The sequence below is a fragment of the Sceloporus occidentalis genome, unplaced genomic scaffold, assembly GCF_023333645.1.
Source record: "Sceloporus occidentalis isolate IW3139 unplaced genomic scaffold, rSceOcc1.0.p SCAF_23, whole genome shotgun sequence".
Classification (NCBI taxonomy): Eukaryota; Metazoa; Chordata; class Lepidosauria; order Squamata; family Phrynosomatidae; genus Sceloporus; species Sceloporus occidentalis.
This window is the reverse complement of record NW_028317003.1, coordinates 205,164-225,501: the sequence shown is the minus strand read 5'-3', so window position 1 is coordinate 225,501 and position 20,338 is coordinate 205,164. Positions and strand designations below refer to the sequence as shown.

At 40.7% G+C, this 20,338-nt stretch overlaps 1 protein-coding gene across 1 annotated transcript; it reads left to right on the top strand.

Annotated features, from left to right (window-relative positions):
* Positions 1-14,674: 14,674 nt before the first annotated feature.
* LOC149300651 (outer dense fiber protein 2-like) lies at positions 14,675-20,073 on the top strand. The gene is made up of 8 exons (XM_089484737.1): positions 14,675-14,770; positions 15,638-15,741; positions 15,824-15,959; positions 16,310-16,420; positions 16,764-16,853; positions 17,145-17,273; positions 19,707-19,807; positions 19,992-20,073. Exons 1-8 carry the CDS (start codon positions 14,675-14,677, stop codon positions 20,071-20,073), a joined length of 849 nt encoding a protein of 282 aa, XP_089340863.1.
* Positions 20,074-20,338: the final 265 nt, after the last annotated feature.

Sequence of the window (20,338 nt, the reverse complement as noted above, 5' to 3'; positions counted from 1 at the left end):
GGAGTTGGTTGGGGAGATAACAATCCCCCTCTAACTGTCCCATCATTAGGGAGCTAGCTACGTCTCTGTAAATAACAAACATTTTTCTAAATACCATATTCAATTACATAAATGCCTCTAACTACTCTCCCCAAAAACAAAGGTCCATTTATAATTGCTAGAGGTATGCATAAAACTGTATTTACCTCTGGCACAGCGACCTTAGCCAATTCCTCCCCAGCCGACATCCTCATTACAAAGTACTGAGATATGATGTCATATATCCGCACTCTGTGTCTTCTATAGTATAAATGGGCCAGTAAGGTAGAACAGAGATCTCCCCTGTAACTGGCCCATTGAGCTCCAGCACACTGGTGGGCTTAATTGCCCAAAAAAGGAGATCTGGCCTCGCTAGCGAACGTCGCTGAATATGAACTTGGGAAATAGCATACACTATAATTGAGACCCAATAGTACAGGAGGTCTTAATGTTATCTCATGTTTTTCATATGATATATTGAGAAGGAAATTAACACTATACCAGAGATTTTACATAGGTTAATAATATTTAACTATTCTGACTTGCACATTATTAGACTTTTCACACAAAGCATTTCAGACAATGTATGGGGTAAAATAACTATTCCAGTTAAATTGGCTGCATCAGGTATCCAGCGTGCTATGAATGATTCTTGAAATCACTGTACCTTAAATACTATTATAGATCCTGAGTACCTAAGTACATTAATTGCATATTGAAAATTACCACCTCACTATTAATTTAATAGTACATTTGACATTTATGAAGGAATAATTTAAATGGATAATTACTACACTGGGGTCCCCACTTCATTTGTTAGATATTAACTCACCCTTAACTTATATTGAAAATGAGCTTAGACTGTAATGTTCTTGTCCTGTCAATCTAATGAATGACGAGGTGTTGAGAGCTGTGATTATACTATATCAGTCTGCTGATTTATTGCTAATAAAAGTTCTAAATGAAAGCAAACATGTTACATGATGGCAAAGGATGACGCATTGGGCATTATTTTGTAACACCAAACAATAATACATCACTTTTTAATAAAAAAGCCATCATATATTTTAAAAGTTGGTTAAAATTTACCAGCATGTGTCTCCTTCTATGGATTTTTGAAACAATGTTAGGCACAAGCTTCAGACAAGTTATATGGATCAATAATTGCAAGCTGAAAGGGAACCACAATAGATTGTGGCCTACCTTTCAGACCATACAGAGTTAACGTGCACTCCAGGCTGGACCTACATGAGCCTTCCAAAATGTGCATATATGAAGATAAAGTAAACAACATGTAGTATTTATTATACTTGTGCACATGGACCAAAAACAATTTTTGTTCAATTTTTGGCCTATATGTTTTCAGACAACTAATTTTGTTTCCTGTCTTTTGAGTTTGGCAAAATTCAGAGAAAATTAATTGTCACTCATCCACATTCACTCTCGCCTTACGTCTTCCTACCTTCTCCGTCAACCGCTTCCATGTTGCTGTTTCCTTTTCCGCAGGTCTGCTTCCTGTCTTGCCTCTTTTTGTTCTTCTGTCTTCTTTCTTGGTCTGCATTTCCTCTCCATCTGCTTTGTTAACCTGACCTCCAGGAGCACTTCCGCAAAAGCACAGAGCCTCTTCCTCTTTGATTGGAGAAGTGGGGGAGAGGCTGTCCCTGTGTGACAGAATAATGAAAATGAATTTGCGGGGAGAAACAGAGGTTTAGAAACGCTTCTATTGTCCGCGGACCTTTCTGCATTATTTTGGCCTGTGTAGTAAATTCACATCATGCCCTGTTGCAGAAGTACTACAACATTTTAATTTGTTTTGTTGGTGATTGTTATGGGAATATGTAAATGTAAACAGTTATGCAAATACCCAAATTTAAATATAGATACGTATACTGGTCAATCACATAAATATCAGTGAATATCTTGAATAAACAGACAAGGCAAAATCTCAATGAAAGTATAAACAAACCTTTACTAAAAATAAACAACAAACATCAATCAAATGTTTTAGACATACATTGCTGAAGAAACCATATATATATATATATATATATATATCTAAACCAAAAACTAAACAGTATAATAGCTATACACACAAAAAAAATATAACAGTTATAATAACCCTAAATGTTATTCCCAAAAGATTGTCCAACTGAATCTTTCCCTCGTGACACTCCTCTTGATCTTGATCGATCTTGATCCTGTCAAGACAGCAATTCCAATAAAATCCCTGGAAGTGGAACTCCATGCTCCCTGAAGTGTCTTATCCTCAATAGAAAGCCAGGATCTCTTAAAAAGGACACCAATCTGCTAGAGAGAAAATAAGACACGGTGAAGCATCACACTTATCATTCCACTACAAATCATGCACAACAGTACATTTGCTGCCTTCCTGACTAAAGCCTAGTAACCTCCATTAATATCTTCCTATAATAGCATTATCCCTCGGTCATCCTTATACTACCAGGGCTGATTTGGATATCCAAATGGATTTCTAATCCAATTCAGTTCCCGGGGTTCTGAAAACAATACAACCCTCTTCCACAAAGCAAACATCAATGTTTCATTTCTTTACATCAACCCCTCATGTTTCATACTCTGACATCCTCTTCAACCCAAATTCCCACACTATAATATTTTGTAGTCAGTACTTTACTAAAGAATTATGGTTGCAAACCCTTTCCCACTCTCTATCACTACTGGGGACAGTACTCGAATGAGCTCTCCTAAAAACTCTTTGCACCACTCTACCATCCTAGTAGCTTTAGGTGGTAGGCAAGGGACCACTATATGGTTAGTGGTAATTGGATAATACAAAAGTCCATATATGCAAACTTTCATCTCTTTTGGTTCTTCCTTGAATTCTTTTAACAGTCTCTTCTTGCTGGATCCACAACTCTTCTGGCAATTCAATCCACCTCTAGGTCTTCAGTCTCCACAGCTGAACTGCGTAATCTGCCCATCTTTTTTTCTTTAGGGCTACTTTGTGTGGCCACCCTCTTCATGAGGAATCAACTACTCATTCTCTTTCTCTGAGTAAATTCACATGTTCTGTGAGCCATTTTTTAACAGGTTTGCAGCTGCAGGAGTACGGAATTACAATGTACTCTGTGACTGGCAACCTTGCTCGATGTTTCTTCTTTGTATCTTTATAATCTGCCACTGTTAATTGTTCTTGCATTATGCTCAAATATACTCAGTCCACTGTGTCTTGATGCACTACCTGTATGTATACAATTTCTTCTTCCAGGCAGAGCCAACTTGTTTGTTCACCACTGGTGCAATGAGAATTAAAGAGAGCATTCGCTTATTCAATCCCAGCCTGCCACGTGTCTGCCTGTTTACATATACATTCATCTGCATTGACTTACTCTGAACCGCAGCACTCACTAATGGTGCTGCTGCATCCACATCCAGATCGTCAGCAGTCAACCCAGAGTCATCCGACATTTAAAACAGGCAAGACAAACGTGTTAATAGAGCTGTCAGCTGGTCGAATATCTACCTCTTTTCTGTCCTCCAGGCTGTCGGTTCTGCACATGGCAAACCGCCATGGCTGAGGAAGAAACATTTACAGGTTTTACATGTTCCCTTAAGTGGTTTTTACTAGGGACGCACGAAAACAAACACCCCTCACTAATAGTTTCCGTACTGTCCCGCTTCATATGATTAAACCCTGACTTCTGACTTGCAAATTTGGAAAGAGTTAAAACACCTGCAGGCACTTCAATTGTCAAAGGGCTGTCCTGCAACACCTCTTTAGTTTCTGCCCCCCTTATCCATACCCCATTCTGTTTCCTTGCCTTATCCCTCCCCCCAGCAACCTGTTGGCACCGATCTCTAGTTGATACTGTTGCCACATTTACCACTGGGAGCACACCATCTTGTAATAATGGGGAGGTCATGGCCCTGTTAATCGTCCTGCCATCTTTATCATTAGGTAGGGGTGGCTCTTCTAAATGTACATTGGTATGTATGTTTAAATGTGGAGAAGTGTCAGTGACCCACTAATACTACAAGGGTTGTAAGCAACTTTGTGTACCTGCCTAAGCCTTCTCACTACCGATTTCCACTTTTTAAACATCTCTGCAGTAGAAATACCATTTATCTCTTCTCTGGGTACACCATTCTGTAACAAGTCATGCCACATTTGCCTTCTAGTCATCCTACTCGGATTCCCATCCGACTTTTGTGCTGAAAATTGCACTCTAGCCTTTTCTGATTTATAAACCCTCTTAGTGTCCTTGGTTTCCATGTTTAACTCTTCTATCTCAGCCAATAGGGTGGTTACATGGTGTATTTTTCTATTGTTTCCCATTCCATAGAGCAGAGATAGCAGGGGAACTTTTAGATATGGCGGTGCAGTCTTTAGAAGCTTTGACCGCATGCTAGCTGTAAAATCCTCCATATCAGGGCCTTCCCAATTACCCTTGTTCAATCCTGCAACACAACCCATAATCCTTACATGATTTATGGCATCTTTAATTGTTACGCATGGGGTCGATGGCTCAATATCTGAGTGTGATGGATAAACTTGTAATAAAGCATGGCGAACCATGTCTACCAATGAAAAGTTCCCCCTAATCTCTCTCACCCTCCGTAATGCCTGCATGAGCTGCAGATTCAGTGTCAGCTGCCCCATACTTATGGCTTCCCTTGCACTCAACAGCACACTGTCAGCTCCTCCATCCCACATGCGTAGTAACCACTCGCCCACATTTTCACCCACTTGCTGTTTATGTGTCTTAGCCAGCTCAATGAGCTCCATATGTGTGTAACTCTTTACCACTTCCTTCATCTCATCACGTGCACCATTTCTCCTTTTCTGCTGTTGTATAATGATAGGACAGGCCTGTCGTCGGTCCAGTTCATTATCATCTTCAGAAAAGGACACATAAGCATCATCGGATGACCGGAGAGTCTCTGCAGGATCCCATGTGGGATCTGCCACCATTGCTCGCACCTTACTTACAGGCTCTAGTTTTCTACATCTCTGCAACCTCCTGTGCTTGATCTTGCTTACCATTAAGTTAGTACATTTCTCTTCTAGAGCAGCCAAATGGCACGCATTACTACGCATACATTCTTTGGTCATAACTAAAGAATCTTTGACTTCCTGCAACTCTGTCTTCAATGCTTCATTTCTCTGCACCTCGCGGCTAAGGGCCTGCACAACTATCCAGCCTGTGGTGGCAGCGGCTTTCCGCTCTTTCTTGGAGTAAACTCCTAGGTCTAAACGTAATGCCTGCACACCAAGTTCAGTACCAGCATCAGGATAGACTGGAGCTGCATATTTTATCAGTTCCTCAGCAATGGCTTTCCAACTACCAAATTCTGCCCATACAGGAATTGTTCCATATTTTGATCTTCCTTGCCCTGCTACAGCTGCTTTCTGTTTGAGTGTTCTGAACATCTTTACACACTATTACAAGCGAGTTCAATGCACTAGACTCTCTACTGTAATATAGGGGTTATGCACTAGAGTTTAAACACACAAACACATGGCTTTAGAGCACTAGAGCGTAAACATACAAATCTGTAACTTTATGCGATAAATGCAGAGTAAATACACGGTATTCTCATTAATAATCTTTACTGTATCCTGCCGACTACGCCAATTGTTGTGGTCGTGGCCTGTTTTATGCAAAATTATGCTAATATTTAAATACACAATTTAGACAAAACACATCTAACAATACAACAATAAATTTGATTCAGGAATACAGTTAAATTATGTAAAGACGAATACCAACAGATGTTATGATGTATAATGATATACTTTATTAATACCTCTAGCGGTAAAAACAATATATCGAAAAAGGTTACCATAACAAAGTTACAGACAGTCAACAATTATATTCTAATAACATTGTAATAACATATGTACTTAACTTCAGAGAGTATCAGCATATCAAATGACTCCTTTGGTGTTCAGTTTCCAAAATGGCTCTAGATACCAGGATCATATAGAAGACTTTAAAGGATTCTTTCAGTAGTTGTTTCCTAATTCTTAGTTACAATACTAGGCACGTAACTAGTCCTAGCTTCTTGGCACTTAACTAGCCCAAGATGGAAGAGCAGCTTTCTATTTCATACTTTTCTCTGGCAAACTTTTACAGCTCCCTTAGCTTCTGCCATGCTGCTTCCTTCCTGTCCTTCCAGTCTCCTCTGTTCCTGATATCCCATTGTTCCTGGCATAGCCCACATGGCTTTTCATGTAGGTAGCCATTATCTATGGTCTTAGATAAACAATAGATGTACACATCACTCACTCTCTAGTGCTACCTGGTGGTAGAGGTAATGCACTTCTTAAACAATAGAACTAATTGGTATTGTAATGTATGCCACAGTTAGAGGAGTGGTTTATCCAAAGGGAGATACAGATATTGCGTCTGTGACGCGAATCACTAATAATGGACGATGCAATCCATGTCCACAACAGTGATCCCTCCTGGTTTTCAGCTATTCTTACTGATTAACAAAGTTTTCAAATTTTGTTGTGATGATAGACTGAAGCCATCTATTTACCAATTTAATTCATGCTTACTGAAAAAGGCTAAAGATGGGAATGGCCCACTAAAAAAATTGAAAAGTGTTGAGCACACCTCACATTCTCCTTGTTTAGGGCTGATCCAATATGTAGTGGTTATAACACTGATCCTTCTGGTTCTGTGTCCAAAGTCCTGTATCAAAGCTGTCATCAAACTCTTCCTGTTGTGTATTATGAGATAATGCCTTTTCATGATGACAGGGTTTGTTCTTTGTATTTCAATGAGAAATATACAATTATGACCGAAAATATAATTTTAAAAAGCAATTCGCTGGACACGGGACAATTTTAGCGAGGTTAACCTCATTTGGCTCTGTGACAGCACTGTATTTTATTTCACAATACTTTTAAATGCTGTATACAGTGAAGATATTTTCCATTTACACTTAGTCATAAATATCACAAAGCAGAGAAAGCAATAAATGTTGCCCTTGGACCTAAACAAGGAAACTGAATATAGGTTCTATGTGTAGCAGTTATTTAATAAAGAGAGAGTAACAATATTTACACAATTGCTCCTTTTAAATGAAAATGTAATTCCTCCTCAGCATCCCTGTGCCCAACAGATGGTTTATATATATAAAACATTTTTCAGAATGACTAAGCCCCTTATCTTTCCCATCCATGTTAGCCTGTCTAGTAGGCAACATATCCATTGCTCGGTTTACAGTTAAACTATGGGAACATGCATCGGTAGTATGTATGTAAACCTGCGGTTCCAATGTATATGAAAGCAAGCACATGCACAGAGACCCGACTGCACAAATAGCAGGTCACATTATGAAAAACACCATGGGAGTTGTTGTTAATTAATAGCTGTAAAGCTACTGATTGGGTACTCCCCTTTTGGAAAATATCAGAGCATATTCTAAAATGAAATCGCCCAGTTGACCACAAAGAAAGGACAGTTATATAAAAGAAAATGTCTTAAATTTACTATAGATTTCCTGAAATAACTTCAATAAAATCGCCATAATAACTTTTTCTATCTTACTTTTGTTGTCTTGACAGGACCCTTTGAACTTGAAAAATATAGATTGTTACTTGTCTTAACACACCCATGTCTGGGTTTATTATATCCTATTCATGTAAATATATCTTAATACATTTAAATATATTTTAAAAGTCATAATTGCTGTTATGTAGCGTATTTGCTCGATTATAAGACGACCCCCCAAAATCTGAATATTAACGTAGGAAAAAAAGAAAAAGCCTGAATATAAGACGACCCTAAAGGAAAAAAGTTTTACCAGTAAATGTTAATTCATGTAAACTATTTTTTTAAATAAAAGCTATGATTGAGAAAAATATTTTTTTTGTTTTTATTTCCTTGTATTTTCCAACCTGTTCCCCAGTTACGCACATCTGCCCCCAGGCTTGCCACACCAATATGGCACTGTGGCCCATGATATGCCTTTTAACCCTCTATATGCCACTGTGCCCCATGGTATTCCTTTTGACCCCCTATGTGCCACTCTGCCTCCAGAAATGCCTTATACCCCTATATCCCATTCTGGCATTTAGGGGGTTAAAATGCATATTATGGGGCAGAGTTGCATATAGGGAGGCATAAGGCATTCCAGGAGGCAGAGTGGCATTAAGGGAGTTAAAAGGCATTGTATAGAGCACTCTGCCTCCAGAAATGCCTTATACCCCTATATGCCACTCTGGCATTTAGGGGGTTAAAAGGCATATTATGGGGCAGAGTGGCATATAGGGAGGTATAAGGCATTTCAGGAGGCAGAGTGCTCTATTAAATGCCCCCTTAACGCCACTCTGCCTCCTGAAATGCCTTATACCTCCCTATATGCCACTCTGCCCCATAATATGCCTTTTAACCCCCTAAGTGCCAGAGTGGCATATAGGGGTATAAGGCATTCCAGAAATGCCCTATGCCCCCATTTAACACACACGCACACACACACACACTTACCAGTGCTTCCAATTTCCTGCTGTATTGCCGGGGCAGCGGGTTGACGTCTCCTTCCGCTGCAGCCAGAAGGAGGTGGAGTTGGCAGCGGGGGTTTGTCTGCGTCCATCGCGGATACCTTCCCCGGCTGTCAGAGATCAGAGTTCTGATCTCTGACAGTCGGGGAAGGTATCCGCGACGGACGCAGACAACCCCCGCTGCTAGCCACACCTCCTTCCGGCTGCAGCGGACGTTGTCTACGCGGATTGCGTAGACGTCAACCCGCTGCTAGTGATGGGAAGTTCGGATCATTAAAGTGAATCGGATAATTTCGATTCGTTCACTGAAATGATCCGATTCATGATCCGAATCTTCGGCTCACTCAGTGTGACTCACAGGAGTTACTGTTTTCCAGTAACTCCGTGCAGGCACACTAACGATTGGCCCTGCCCCTTTCATTATGAATCCTCCCCCCTGCCTCCAGTGATGTCAATGAAGGCAGAGAATCGTTCAAAGATTCGGATCTTACAGGGATCCGAATCTTACAGTGATCCGGATCACTGTAAGATCCGGATCACTGTAAGATCCGGATCATTGTAAGATCCGGATCTTTGAACGACTCTCTGCCTTCATTGGGATTCTAATCATTCAGAGAATATCACCATACTGTTATAAATAATACATTAATAATCACTGCCCCCAGGATTTACATTGCCCTTTACCTGCAACTGCACCTTAAGCTAACTTTATTAAATTAATTAAATTAACCCTCACCATTAAATTAACCCTAAACACCCCATCAACCATGTCTGCCCCTAAAATTAACCCTTAACACCCCATCAACCATGACTGCCCCTAAAATTAACCCTTAACACCCATGAAGCATAACTGCCCCCAAATTAACCCTAAACACCCCATTAAGCATAACTGTCCACAAATTAACACTGAAGACCCCATTAAGCATAACTGCCCCTAAATTAACACTGAAGACCCCATTAAGCATAACTGCCCCCAAATTAACCCTAAACACCCCATTAAGCATAACAGCCCCCAAATTAACACTAAAGACCCCATTAAGCATAACTGCCCCCAAATTAACCCTAAACACCCCATTAAGCATAACTGCCCCAAAATTAACCCTTAACACCTCATTAAGCATAAATGCCCCTAAATTAACACTAAAGACCCCATTAAGCATAACTGCCCCAAATTAACCCTAAACACCTCATTAAGCATAACTGCCCCTAAATTAACACTAAAGACCCCATTAAGCATAACTGCCCCCAAATTAACCCTAAACACCTCATTAAGCATAACTGCCCCTAAATTAACACTAAAGACCCCATTAAGCATAACTGCCCCTAAATTATCCCTAAACACCCCATTAAGCATAACTGCCCCTAAATTAACACTAAAGACCCCATCAACCATACCAATTTATTAGGTAATTTATCTGGAGTACATGCAATTAATTTAGGGGCAGTTATGGTTAATGGAGTATTTAGGGTTAATTTCAGGGGCCGTTATGGTTAATGGGGTCTTTAGGGTTAATTTCAGGGGCCGTTATGGTTAATGGGATCTTTACGATTAATTTCAGGGGCAGTTATGGTTGATGGGGTATAAGGGTTAATTTTATGCTGATGACTGAGGGTTAATTTAATTAATTTAATAAAGTTAACTGTAGGTGCAGTTATAGGTAAAAGGGGGCAAACTCAGGGGAATCTAAATCCTGGGGGCAGTGTGAACATTATTAATGTATTTATTTATAAAAGTATGGTATCAGTAATATTCTCTGAATGATTCGAATCTCTGTAAGATTCGGATCCTTGTAAGATCCGGATCCCTGTAAGATTCGAATCATTGGAATCATTCGACTCTTCGGATCATTCGACTCTTCGGATCATTCGACTCTTCGGATCATTCGACTCTTTGAACGACTCTCTGACTCTATGAGTCATCGTTCCTCTGTGAATTAATGAGCTGTAACCTGACCCCAGAGTCTGTGTCTGAGTGCTCTGCAGATGACTCACAGCTCTAGAATCAGGTTACAGCTGCATGATTCACAGACTGAACCTACAAATGAATCGTTCAGTCTACTGAACCGATTCATCCGGATCACTTAAAAGAACCGGATCAAATGAACGATTCGTTCATGATCCGGACAGCACTACCCGCTGCCCCGGCAATACAGCAGGAAGCACCGGTAAGTGTGTGTGTGGGGGGGGTAGACAGGAGGATCCTGGTCCCCTGCAGCGGTGCGGGGGATCTGGATCTTAGTCTCATAATCAGACCTCTATTTGAGGTCTGATTAGAAGACAACCCCAATTAGAAGACGAGGGGTATTTTTCAGAGCATTTGCTCTGAAAAAAACCTTGTCTTATAATCGAGCAAATACGGTATTACTCAAGTCTCTTGTCAAAGTCCTTTGTAAAGCACCATTTACATTGATTTCTGTTTCAAATCTCATTTGAGATATTTCCTACATGGGTGCAGGACCAGCCCAAGACATTGTGCTGCCTGGGCACAAGTGTTATGCGGGACCTAGGACAACACGGATTATGCACCCACAATGCAGAGACGGTAGCGTAGCACAGCACAACGGGTCTAGGAAGTTCCACGGTCAAGGCAGGCAGCACAGGATCACGGTCAGTATACAAGCCAAAAGTCGGGGCAGGCAGCACAGGATCACGAGATGAGGAACAAGCCAAGGTCGGGGCAGGCGGCACAGAATCGAAGTCAGAAAACAAAGCCAAGGTCAGGTACACGTAGATCAATCAGAATAACTCACGAACCCAGAGATACACAACAGCGACTCTTTGAACGGGCAATGCACTAATGGGACAGGAGGTTTAAATAGGAAGAAGGGCGGGAAACACCATAGCAACCAAAAAGAAACAATTAGGATGACGTCATCGCGACCGGCGCACACTAATGGCGTCGGCGCGAAAAAACAATAAACAAACCGGCATCTACATGTGCTACACCCGCGAGCGCCGCGGGTGTGCCACACCGGCAGATGCACTCGTCGCGGCGGCTCGCTCATGACGACTGGTGCGTCGTGGGCGTGCCACGGCGGCTCGCATGTTATCATGCGTCCGTCGTGGATGCGCCACATCGACGCGCCCCTCCGTCTGTGCTCGTGCCGCGCGCACAGTACACCGAGAAGACGTGCGCGCGGCACGTCCTCTCAGTGTACGTGCCGCGGGCACGTCACACCGAGAGGATGGGAGCGCGTCAGCGCGCAAGCGCCGCCCACCAGCGGCAGACCGGCGAGGGACCGCGGCGGACACGGCAGGTATCACAACAAGCATGAAATACTGCCCCCCACAAACACCAAAACCACCCTCATGCTCTCTCACACTCTCACTCATTCGATGTCTTCCTACCTTCTACACTATCTACTTTACCACAGCTCTGCTTATTCCCTTGGTGATTCTTGTTCTTCTATCTTCTTTATTCCCCCTCACACACTCACATACACACTACCAACTAACATACCAAAAACACTAGAATACTCATACACTAACATACTCAAAGATACATGTTTCCATACTAACATACCCAGACACATCGTTTCACTAAAATACCCAGGCACACATTAACATACCCAAAGACACATGTGAACACATTGACATACCCACACACACTTTCACTTACATACTCAGACAGCCATGCTAACATACCCAGACACATACACTGATATACCAAACACACACTCCACTATATATACCCAGACACACAGACTAACATACACAAAGACACAGGTTCACTATAATACCCCCACACACTAACATACGGACACACACAAACCTACTCAGACACACACACATACATACCCAGACAGACACATGTTTACACATTGACATTCCCCCACACACATACAAATACACCCAGACACAAGCTAACACACCTAGACACACACTAACATACCCAGACAGACACACAAAAGTACCCAGACACACTAACATACAAATATACCCATACACACAAATATACCCATACAGACACCCCCATACAGACAGAAAAACACTAACATACCCAGACAGACATTAACATACTCAGACACAAAAAAACTGTGTACAGCCTCAGCAGATCAACAAAAAAGGAAGATAGTAGTGCACATCAATTAAGACAGAAGAGTAACACAATAATTCCCCTTATTTTTGTGATAATTCCAGTTCTTCAATTATGGTCAATTCTAGAACTCAATATCCCAGTAGGAAAAATATTATACTGTGGTAATTAAACCAATACATGTGTGAACAAATGTTGAGACTCTTTATGGAGCATCAAATGTTCCTATAATATGGCATCAAATAGAGGATGCAAGGTTTTCTGTACATGGTAAAATTGTTCAATTAAACATAGAAATAGCAATCAGACTAAGAATATTAAATGTATGTATACATTGGGCTAAGGCTAAAAATACACATATTTTCACAGGTGTTTAATGCAGCTCATCTACTCTTGCAGGGTCATGCAATTACACTAAGTGATCTCGCTCGACCCTACCTACGCCTAAAAATTCAATAGATAAAGAAGTCCAGGTGTTGGGACTGACAATTGCCCCGTTGTCGCCCCTATCAAAGAGCCACCTGCTATGAATTAATAATGCCATATTGTGATATATTGTGATTGTTTAGAAAGGAGAAATAGTTTAACCCCTTCAATTCCAGGGGTTTTTGGTACCTCAAAGCCTGGAGCAATTTTGCAATTTTTGCGCTATGTCGGTTCAGCGATGATTCTCTTTTCCTGTAAACTATATATTGTTTTTTCAAGGAGAGATAGAGCTTTCTTTTGATACCATAGTTGGATGATTAGCTGAAAATTTTGAATTAGAAATTTAGTAAAAGCTAGCAAAAATTAGAAAAAAACATCTAAGTTTTTTTTCATTTTCCCTCTGAATCCTCACAAAATTAGGTAAAGAGACAGAAAATTCCATCCAGATTTATCAATTTAGGTGTCCTGATTTCAGAAATACCTAATTTATATAGATTTTCCATATTTTCCCAGCACATATAGGCAACATACTATAAGGTGTACATTACTTTATACAAATTTTTACATTAGGTATGATGGGACTGCAACTCTAATTTGAAACAAATAAAACAAAAACACCCACAAAGGTATATATTTCTGTAAAGCAGACAATCCAGGCTATCCTATCAGGGGTATTTGGGCACTCTACATGCAGGTATTTGGCCACCAATCACTGTCAAAGGTGGCCACAGAAATTAGTTCCTGCACTTTTTTCACCAACGCGTCTTAGTATTTTGTAGTATTCTTAGGATTTTTTGTACAGGGTATGTGTTTACGGCAGGGAAATCTATCCTAAATTGTTCATCCACCTCTCCTGATTACGGAAATACCCCACATGCCTAGTTTTTTTGTGTTTTTCTGGACTTTACAGGGCACAAACGGGACCATGCGCGTTATAGATTCCAAACGTGAAATTTTCACATTTTGCTTTAGTAGACCTATGTTTCATTTGGGGCCGCTAAACCCCCATAAAAGTATATATTTCTGTAAAGCAGAAAACCCAGAGTATCTCATCAAGAGCATTTGGACAATTTCCATGCAACCATTTAGCCGCTAATCACTGCCAAAGTCAGCCATTGCTTTAATTTCGTGCACTTTTTTCACCAACACTTCTGTGTTTCTGAGGATATTCCCCCGTTCCCGGCAAGTTGCTCGCGGCCGGCTGGTGTTGTTGCTCCAGGTCCCTGTTTCTGGCCGGCCAAGTTGCTTGAGAAAAAATAAAATAAATAAATAAATAAATAAAATCCCCGGGCGCCACACATGCCGTCAAACCCACCTCCGGGCCAGCCGCGAGCCGCCCGCAGCTGCGGCCCGAGTCCCCATTCCCCGTCGCACAAGTTGCTCGCGGCCGTCCGGCGTGTTTTTTGCCAAGTCCCCGTTTCTGGCATGCCAAGTTGCTTGAAAAACCCTGGAAGTCAATGAGGTCGGATTCGCTGGCCGCATCCGACCCGGGCTCCGTCGACCTCGGACTGACGGGCCGGGTTTTCCCGGTGGAGTCCCTCCTTCGCCCTGGCCCGCCGGCGGATTGTTAGGGGAGCCGCTCAAGTTGCCCGGAGCCGGCTCGCACGTGCCGCCTCCGCCGCAGGCAGCCGGGCCCGGGGTCCTCCGCCCGGGGCTCCCCTGACCTCTCTTTGACTGTGGCTCTGCTTCCTTTCTCATTCATGTTAACGTTTCTTCCTATTCAGCATCTCCAGCTGAGGCTTTATGAGAAAGAGAATGAAGTGGATGACCTTCTTCTTCAACTGCAGACAGAAAAGGTTTGGATATCCATCATTCGCCTTCCAAGGCCAGTTTTGTTAGGAATTTTCTTATATTGTGACTGATGTTGGATACAATTAGCTTTTTTTAGGATAAAGCTCAGAAAGCATCAGAACTGTCTAAGTCTCTGGATGCAACAAAAGCTCATTTGCAGGGGCAGCTCAGAAGTTGTGAGGTAGAGAACAACCATCTAACTGTCCAGCTCAAGGTATAGTCTGATCCACCTCATTTTTCATCTGTTTTCAGGATTCTTTGCATGACGCAGAATGTATCTTATTATATGTATATCATTATTCTTTTTCATTCCCATCTACCTTGTTGGTGCCCTGTTAGCATGTAGAACTTTCCTGGTCCGTTTTAACTCTAGATCATTTGTTGTATTTCAGAATCTGGAGCGTGCTGAAGTCCAGAATAAGATAGAAATGGAGAAGACCAAAAAATCCGCCAGAGCATTGAAACAGTGAGCAGAACGCAGCGAGGAGACGGTGCAAACACTGAACGCACAGCTTGCAGAAAAAGTAAGTCAACACAAGGTGCTAAGTAGGCACTATGACTTGGCGTGCACATATTTCAGTAGTAAGGCGTTGTATATGTTATTACTGTAATTATCCTCTATAGCTATTTAACAGTCACAAAATTGACACTATTAAAAGATCAGTTGGCCCTTCCCCAAAAAGTAATGAATGTTTGTAATTTTTTTTATCGGGTAGTACTTTAGCATTCAAAGGTTATATTGGGGAAGCTTTTATTGCTGAATTCAAATAATTTGGGATAGAAGAAGAGACAGAAAAGTATAATAAATAAAAATAATTGTGTTTTTCTTTGGTTTTTCATTCCGCTCCATATGTATTTGGTTTTTTTGGCAGAATGCAGAACTGGATCGGTCCCTGTCCGACAACTGGAAAAGCCGTCACAGAGCCTATATGAATGAGAAGAGTGAAATGGAGAAGGTCATCGGTACACTGAACAAGTAAGAGGATTCACTAAGTCCATAGCAGGAACCTTGGATGATGCATGAACAATTTTACTATTGTCCTTCCTCACTTATCTAGTCGTATAACAGAACTGCTGGAAGACATTCAGACCAATGAGGAGATGTCACGTCTAGATCAGGAATCACTCATGGAGAAACTTCACCAGCAGAATACAGAGAACACCTTTTTTAAACAAGAGCATGAGAAACTAAAGGTTAGTCCTTCGTACCTCTCACCAGCAGGGGATCAATATGGGTGATTTATTGTAAATGAGTAAAAACATCTTCTTTTCTTAAAAAAGATTAAAACTACTTGTGATTGCTATGCATATGGGGAGATTCTGTAGAATGCCTCCACGCTTTTGCAAGGGGGATTAATCGGCCATTGTGGATTAAAGTGCATATGGTGGCTAGACTGTGCCTTTAAAGTGAGAACATGGTGGACATATCCATGGATGCCCAAGCAAGAGGCTAAAATAATTTGCCTTGTGTGAATCTCTCTCTCTCACTGAATTTTGTATGTGAACAGTTTAAATAAACAAAGCACTCCTTCTGTCACTTGCAGTCTACTTTGGCCACAGCGGAGGAGAAACTGGCATTTTCTCACAATGAAGTACAACAGCTGCAGAGTTCCCTGCATCAGTATGAAGGTCTGGTTGATACCTACAAAGATCAGGTTTGTCATATGGATATTTTGCGGGTACACCACTAGTACTGTGCTTCCTCTAGCCACAATCTACATTTCTTGGGGTTTTCTCCTTTGCTGTTCTGAAAAATATTTGAATTGTGCCATTTCATATACAACCTAATAACTTTGTAATTGTCTTCACTAATTGCTATTTTGTTATCAATAAATCTGCACCAGCTTTGTGTCTAACATGTTGGTATTTTACATTACATTACAAAGAGAATAGGGCCTCTGCTGCTAAATGAGATGGTCATTTACATGGAAAAGACAATATGCTTTATAAGTTTGCATGAGAATCTCTCCTGAAATGGAAGTCCCTATTCTCTTACAGGTTGAAAAGGCTCGGATGGAGGCTCGTGAAGTCTGCAAGCAGCTGGAAAATTGCGACAAAAAAACGCCAAAGGATCTGGAAGTTGGAGAGGTAAAATATTAACCCTATTTCCTCCTTGGATTTGGGATTTCATTTCCGTTCCATCACAAGACAAAGGGAGTTGACATAGCTTGTGATGTTCAGGGCACCTGAGAGACTCTGGTATAGAGCAACCCACCTTTTATGGCTTTATACTGTATCTCCTATAATTTTTCCTCCTCCTTTTTCATCTTCAAGTAAGTAAAGTTAAAACTTGTTCTGGATGTTATTACCATACTTCATTTAAGCTGCACTCAGCCAGTGACACTTCCATAACTGAGTATAACATTGATCTTACTTTAGAGTTACCATGCATGTGTGGAGATGGTAAAGCAATCAGAGAGGAAACTTCAAGATTGTCAAGAACTGCTGCTGGATCAGGAGCGAAAGAACATAGAGCTCACCAGTATCATCTTTGACATGCGCACTGGGGTAAGGAACTGGCACAGCAATAACTCTTCAAGCAAGGCATTTGGGTCTAAGACATTGTTGTTGCCTTAAACCCCTTGATGACAATTGCCGGTCCGGGCACGTCACGGAAAATCAAGTCGTTAACGACAACTGACATGCCAGGACCAGCACGTCTTTAAACGGGTGCAGAAAGCGATCTACTTTAGCTTTCTGCACCCAAACGGTGTTGCTGTAATGCCTCGACCTCGAGGCATTCAGCAACGCCACGATCGTCACTCGGGGCCATCTCTGGCCCCTCCCCGGAGAGCGGTCACAGCCGCCGCTGCCGGTGATCTTCACCATCAGCAAGATGGTGGGGTAAAAAACAATAAAGACGAAAAAGTTGAAAATACAGGTACTGCATTCAACCATGCAAGTCAATGGAGCCCAGCTTTCTAATCACAGTGTGATTAGTAAAAATAAATTAAAAAATAAAATAAAATTAATAATAATTAGAAAAAAATAGTAAAAAAAACAGTAAAATGTAAAAATAATTTCCCACTGATGTCACTATCAGGGGAACCTTCAAGTTGAAAAAAAAATGTTAAATTTTTTTTTAAAAAGGCAAAAAAAATAAAATATATATATAAAAAATATATTTTTGTGAGCAAGTCCTAAAATTAGCATATTAGCTTAAAACAATTCTCGCATGGAAAGAGTTAAAATACTGGCATATTAAATGCCCATGGGGTGTCTACTTTTAAAAAATGTATGATTTGATGGGGTAAAATGAATTGGCCGGGTTCAACAATGTCCCAAATAACACGGGGGGAAGGATGGCCACACATCTAATTTCCAATTAGAAAAATGCACACGTACCAAATGTGACCTTTTAGTTCCCCCACAAAATGACAAACCCATGCATGTGGAGTATCACTGTACTCAGGAGATGTTGCTGAACACATATTGGGGTGTCGTGTGACAGCGGCATAAACCAGGAGCTGTAAATTCATACATAAAGTAGGTGTGTGGGGGAAAAATACACACAAAAAAATACTACTGCAAACTTAATGTGTGGTGGTAAAATGTGTGCATGCAAAGAGTTAAAATACCAGCATTTAAAATACCCTGGGGTGTCTATTTTTCAAAAATATATGGTTTTGTTGGGCACACTGAAATGGCCCGGCTCAAAGATGTACCAAACACTGCATGGGCAGTGGATCCCCAAATGCCAAAGTTCAACATTGAAAAATGCGCATGCCCCAAATGTGGCCCTTTTGCCCCCAAACAGCCAGGCAAAATCATTCATGTGAGGTATCTCTGTGCTGAACACATATTGGGGTGTTTTGTGATAGTGACATATACGAGAACCTTTTAATTCATACCTGAAGTAAAATGTGTGTGACAAAACAAATGCAAAAAAAATTACTACCATAAAGTTTGACAAAGGCTGATGGTAGAATTAGTGCTTGGAAAGGGTTAAAATACTAGCATTTGGAATACCCTGGGCTGTCTAGTTTTTAAAAATATATGATTTGATGGGGTAAATTGCGTGGGCCAGCTTCAAATATACCCGAAATGGCACATGGGAGGAAGAATTACCAGATTTGGAAAAAATGGCTTTGAAATAGCAAAACGCTACTTGTACTTATTGCTCCATAATGTGTAGAAAAAAGCAAAAAAACATAAAAACACTGGGTATTTTTAAACTCAGGACAAATAGTAGAATCTATTTAGCAGGTTTTTTCATTACCTTTTTTAGATGAGTAAAAGATTTTTCAACTAAAAGTTAGAAACAGTAATTTTTTTCTAAATTTTTCACCATATTTTATACTTTTTTTTAATAGTAAATAATAAGATACAATCAAAACAATGTCATCTAAAGAAAGCCCTTCTTGTCCTGAAAAAAACAATATCTAATGTGTGTGGGTTCAGTAAACGGGGAAGAAGAAAATTATAGCTAAACACGAGCAGCGCAGAAATGTTAAAACGGCCATTGTCACGAAGGGTACAAAAAGTAAAATCAGCCTTTGTCACGAAGGGGTTAAATATGTCTGTTATTTATATATAGATTTTCTTGGGGGGGGGTATTTTTTTCTTTTGTCTAACCACTTAATCCCCAGTAACAAATTAAATGTTTTTATGGGTGTGTAGAACAGTAACCAACTTTTTTTTTTTTTTCTGTATCCCTGAACATATCTCAAAACGTGTGTGCTCTATTTACACATTCATAGCTGCTTCACTTCTTCTGGGGCTGACAGTCATGTGGTGTTGACCAGTAGTTAGTGTGATGTTACTGCAGGCTATAAAAGGTTAATAAAGAGGGGTTTTGTCTTGTTACCCTTTAAAGGCATATTTATTTATACAAAATCATGGAGCATTGGACTGGACTACTAATATCCTCTATTTGTTTGTGTTTTTCATGTCTTCCTTGTTCTTGTATATGATATATATTAAGACATGTTGTTTTGGCAGATGGAGAAACAAGAAGAAAAGGTTTTGTCAACAAGAGAGAAGTACCAGTCTGCTTTAGAAGAAAACAACTGTTTAGTTGCTAAACTAGCAGATCTGGAAAGGTAAGTTGATCTGGATGTTTTTCACTTAAGTAATGATTTACATCATGACGATTATTATTCTGGAAGAACGATTCTTTCTTTCTATTTTTCTCCTTTTCTCCTTTGTGTTTGTGTTGAATTATTGCTAAGTGGGTGATGGACAAAATCTGACCACGCATCCTTGATTGGCTTCTTTTTTTACCAGCAAACTGGATGATGCAGGAATCCAACAGAAAGATCTTATGCAGATTGTGGCCAAACAAGAAGATTTTCTCCAGCAGAGCTAGTGGAAGCTAGAAGGAAGGGATCGTGACTGCGCAGCTATGGCACGCCAGCTGAATGCTTATTTTGCAGAACAGGTAGGATGTATATGGTGGACACCCAAAGTGTCACAGAGCGCCTTAGGCAATTTCATCCTAACATCTGAAACTTTTGCAGGTTAATCAAGCAAGAGAATGTGTGACATGTAAAGAAAGGGCAACACAGTCTAAAATCCTGGATCCTGGATGTTGGATATCTATGCCAACTTGTTTTTGCAGAAGTGGGTCTTTG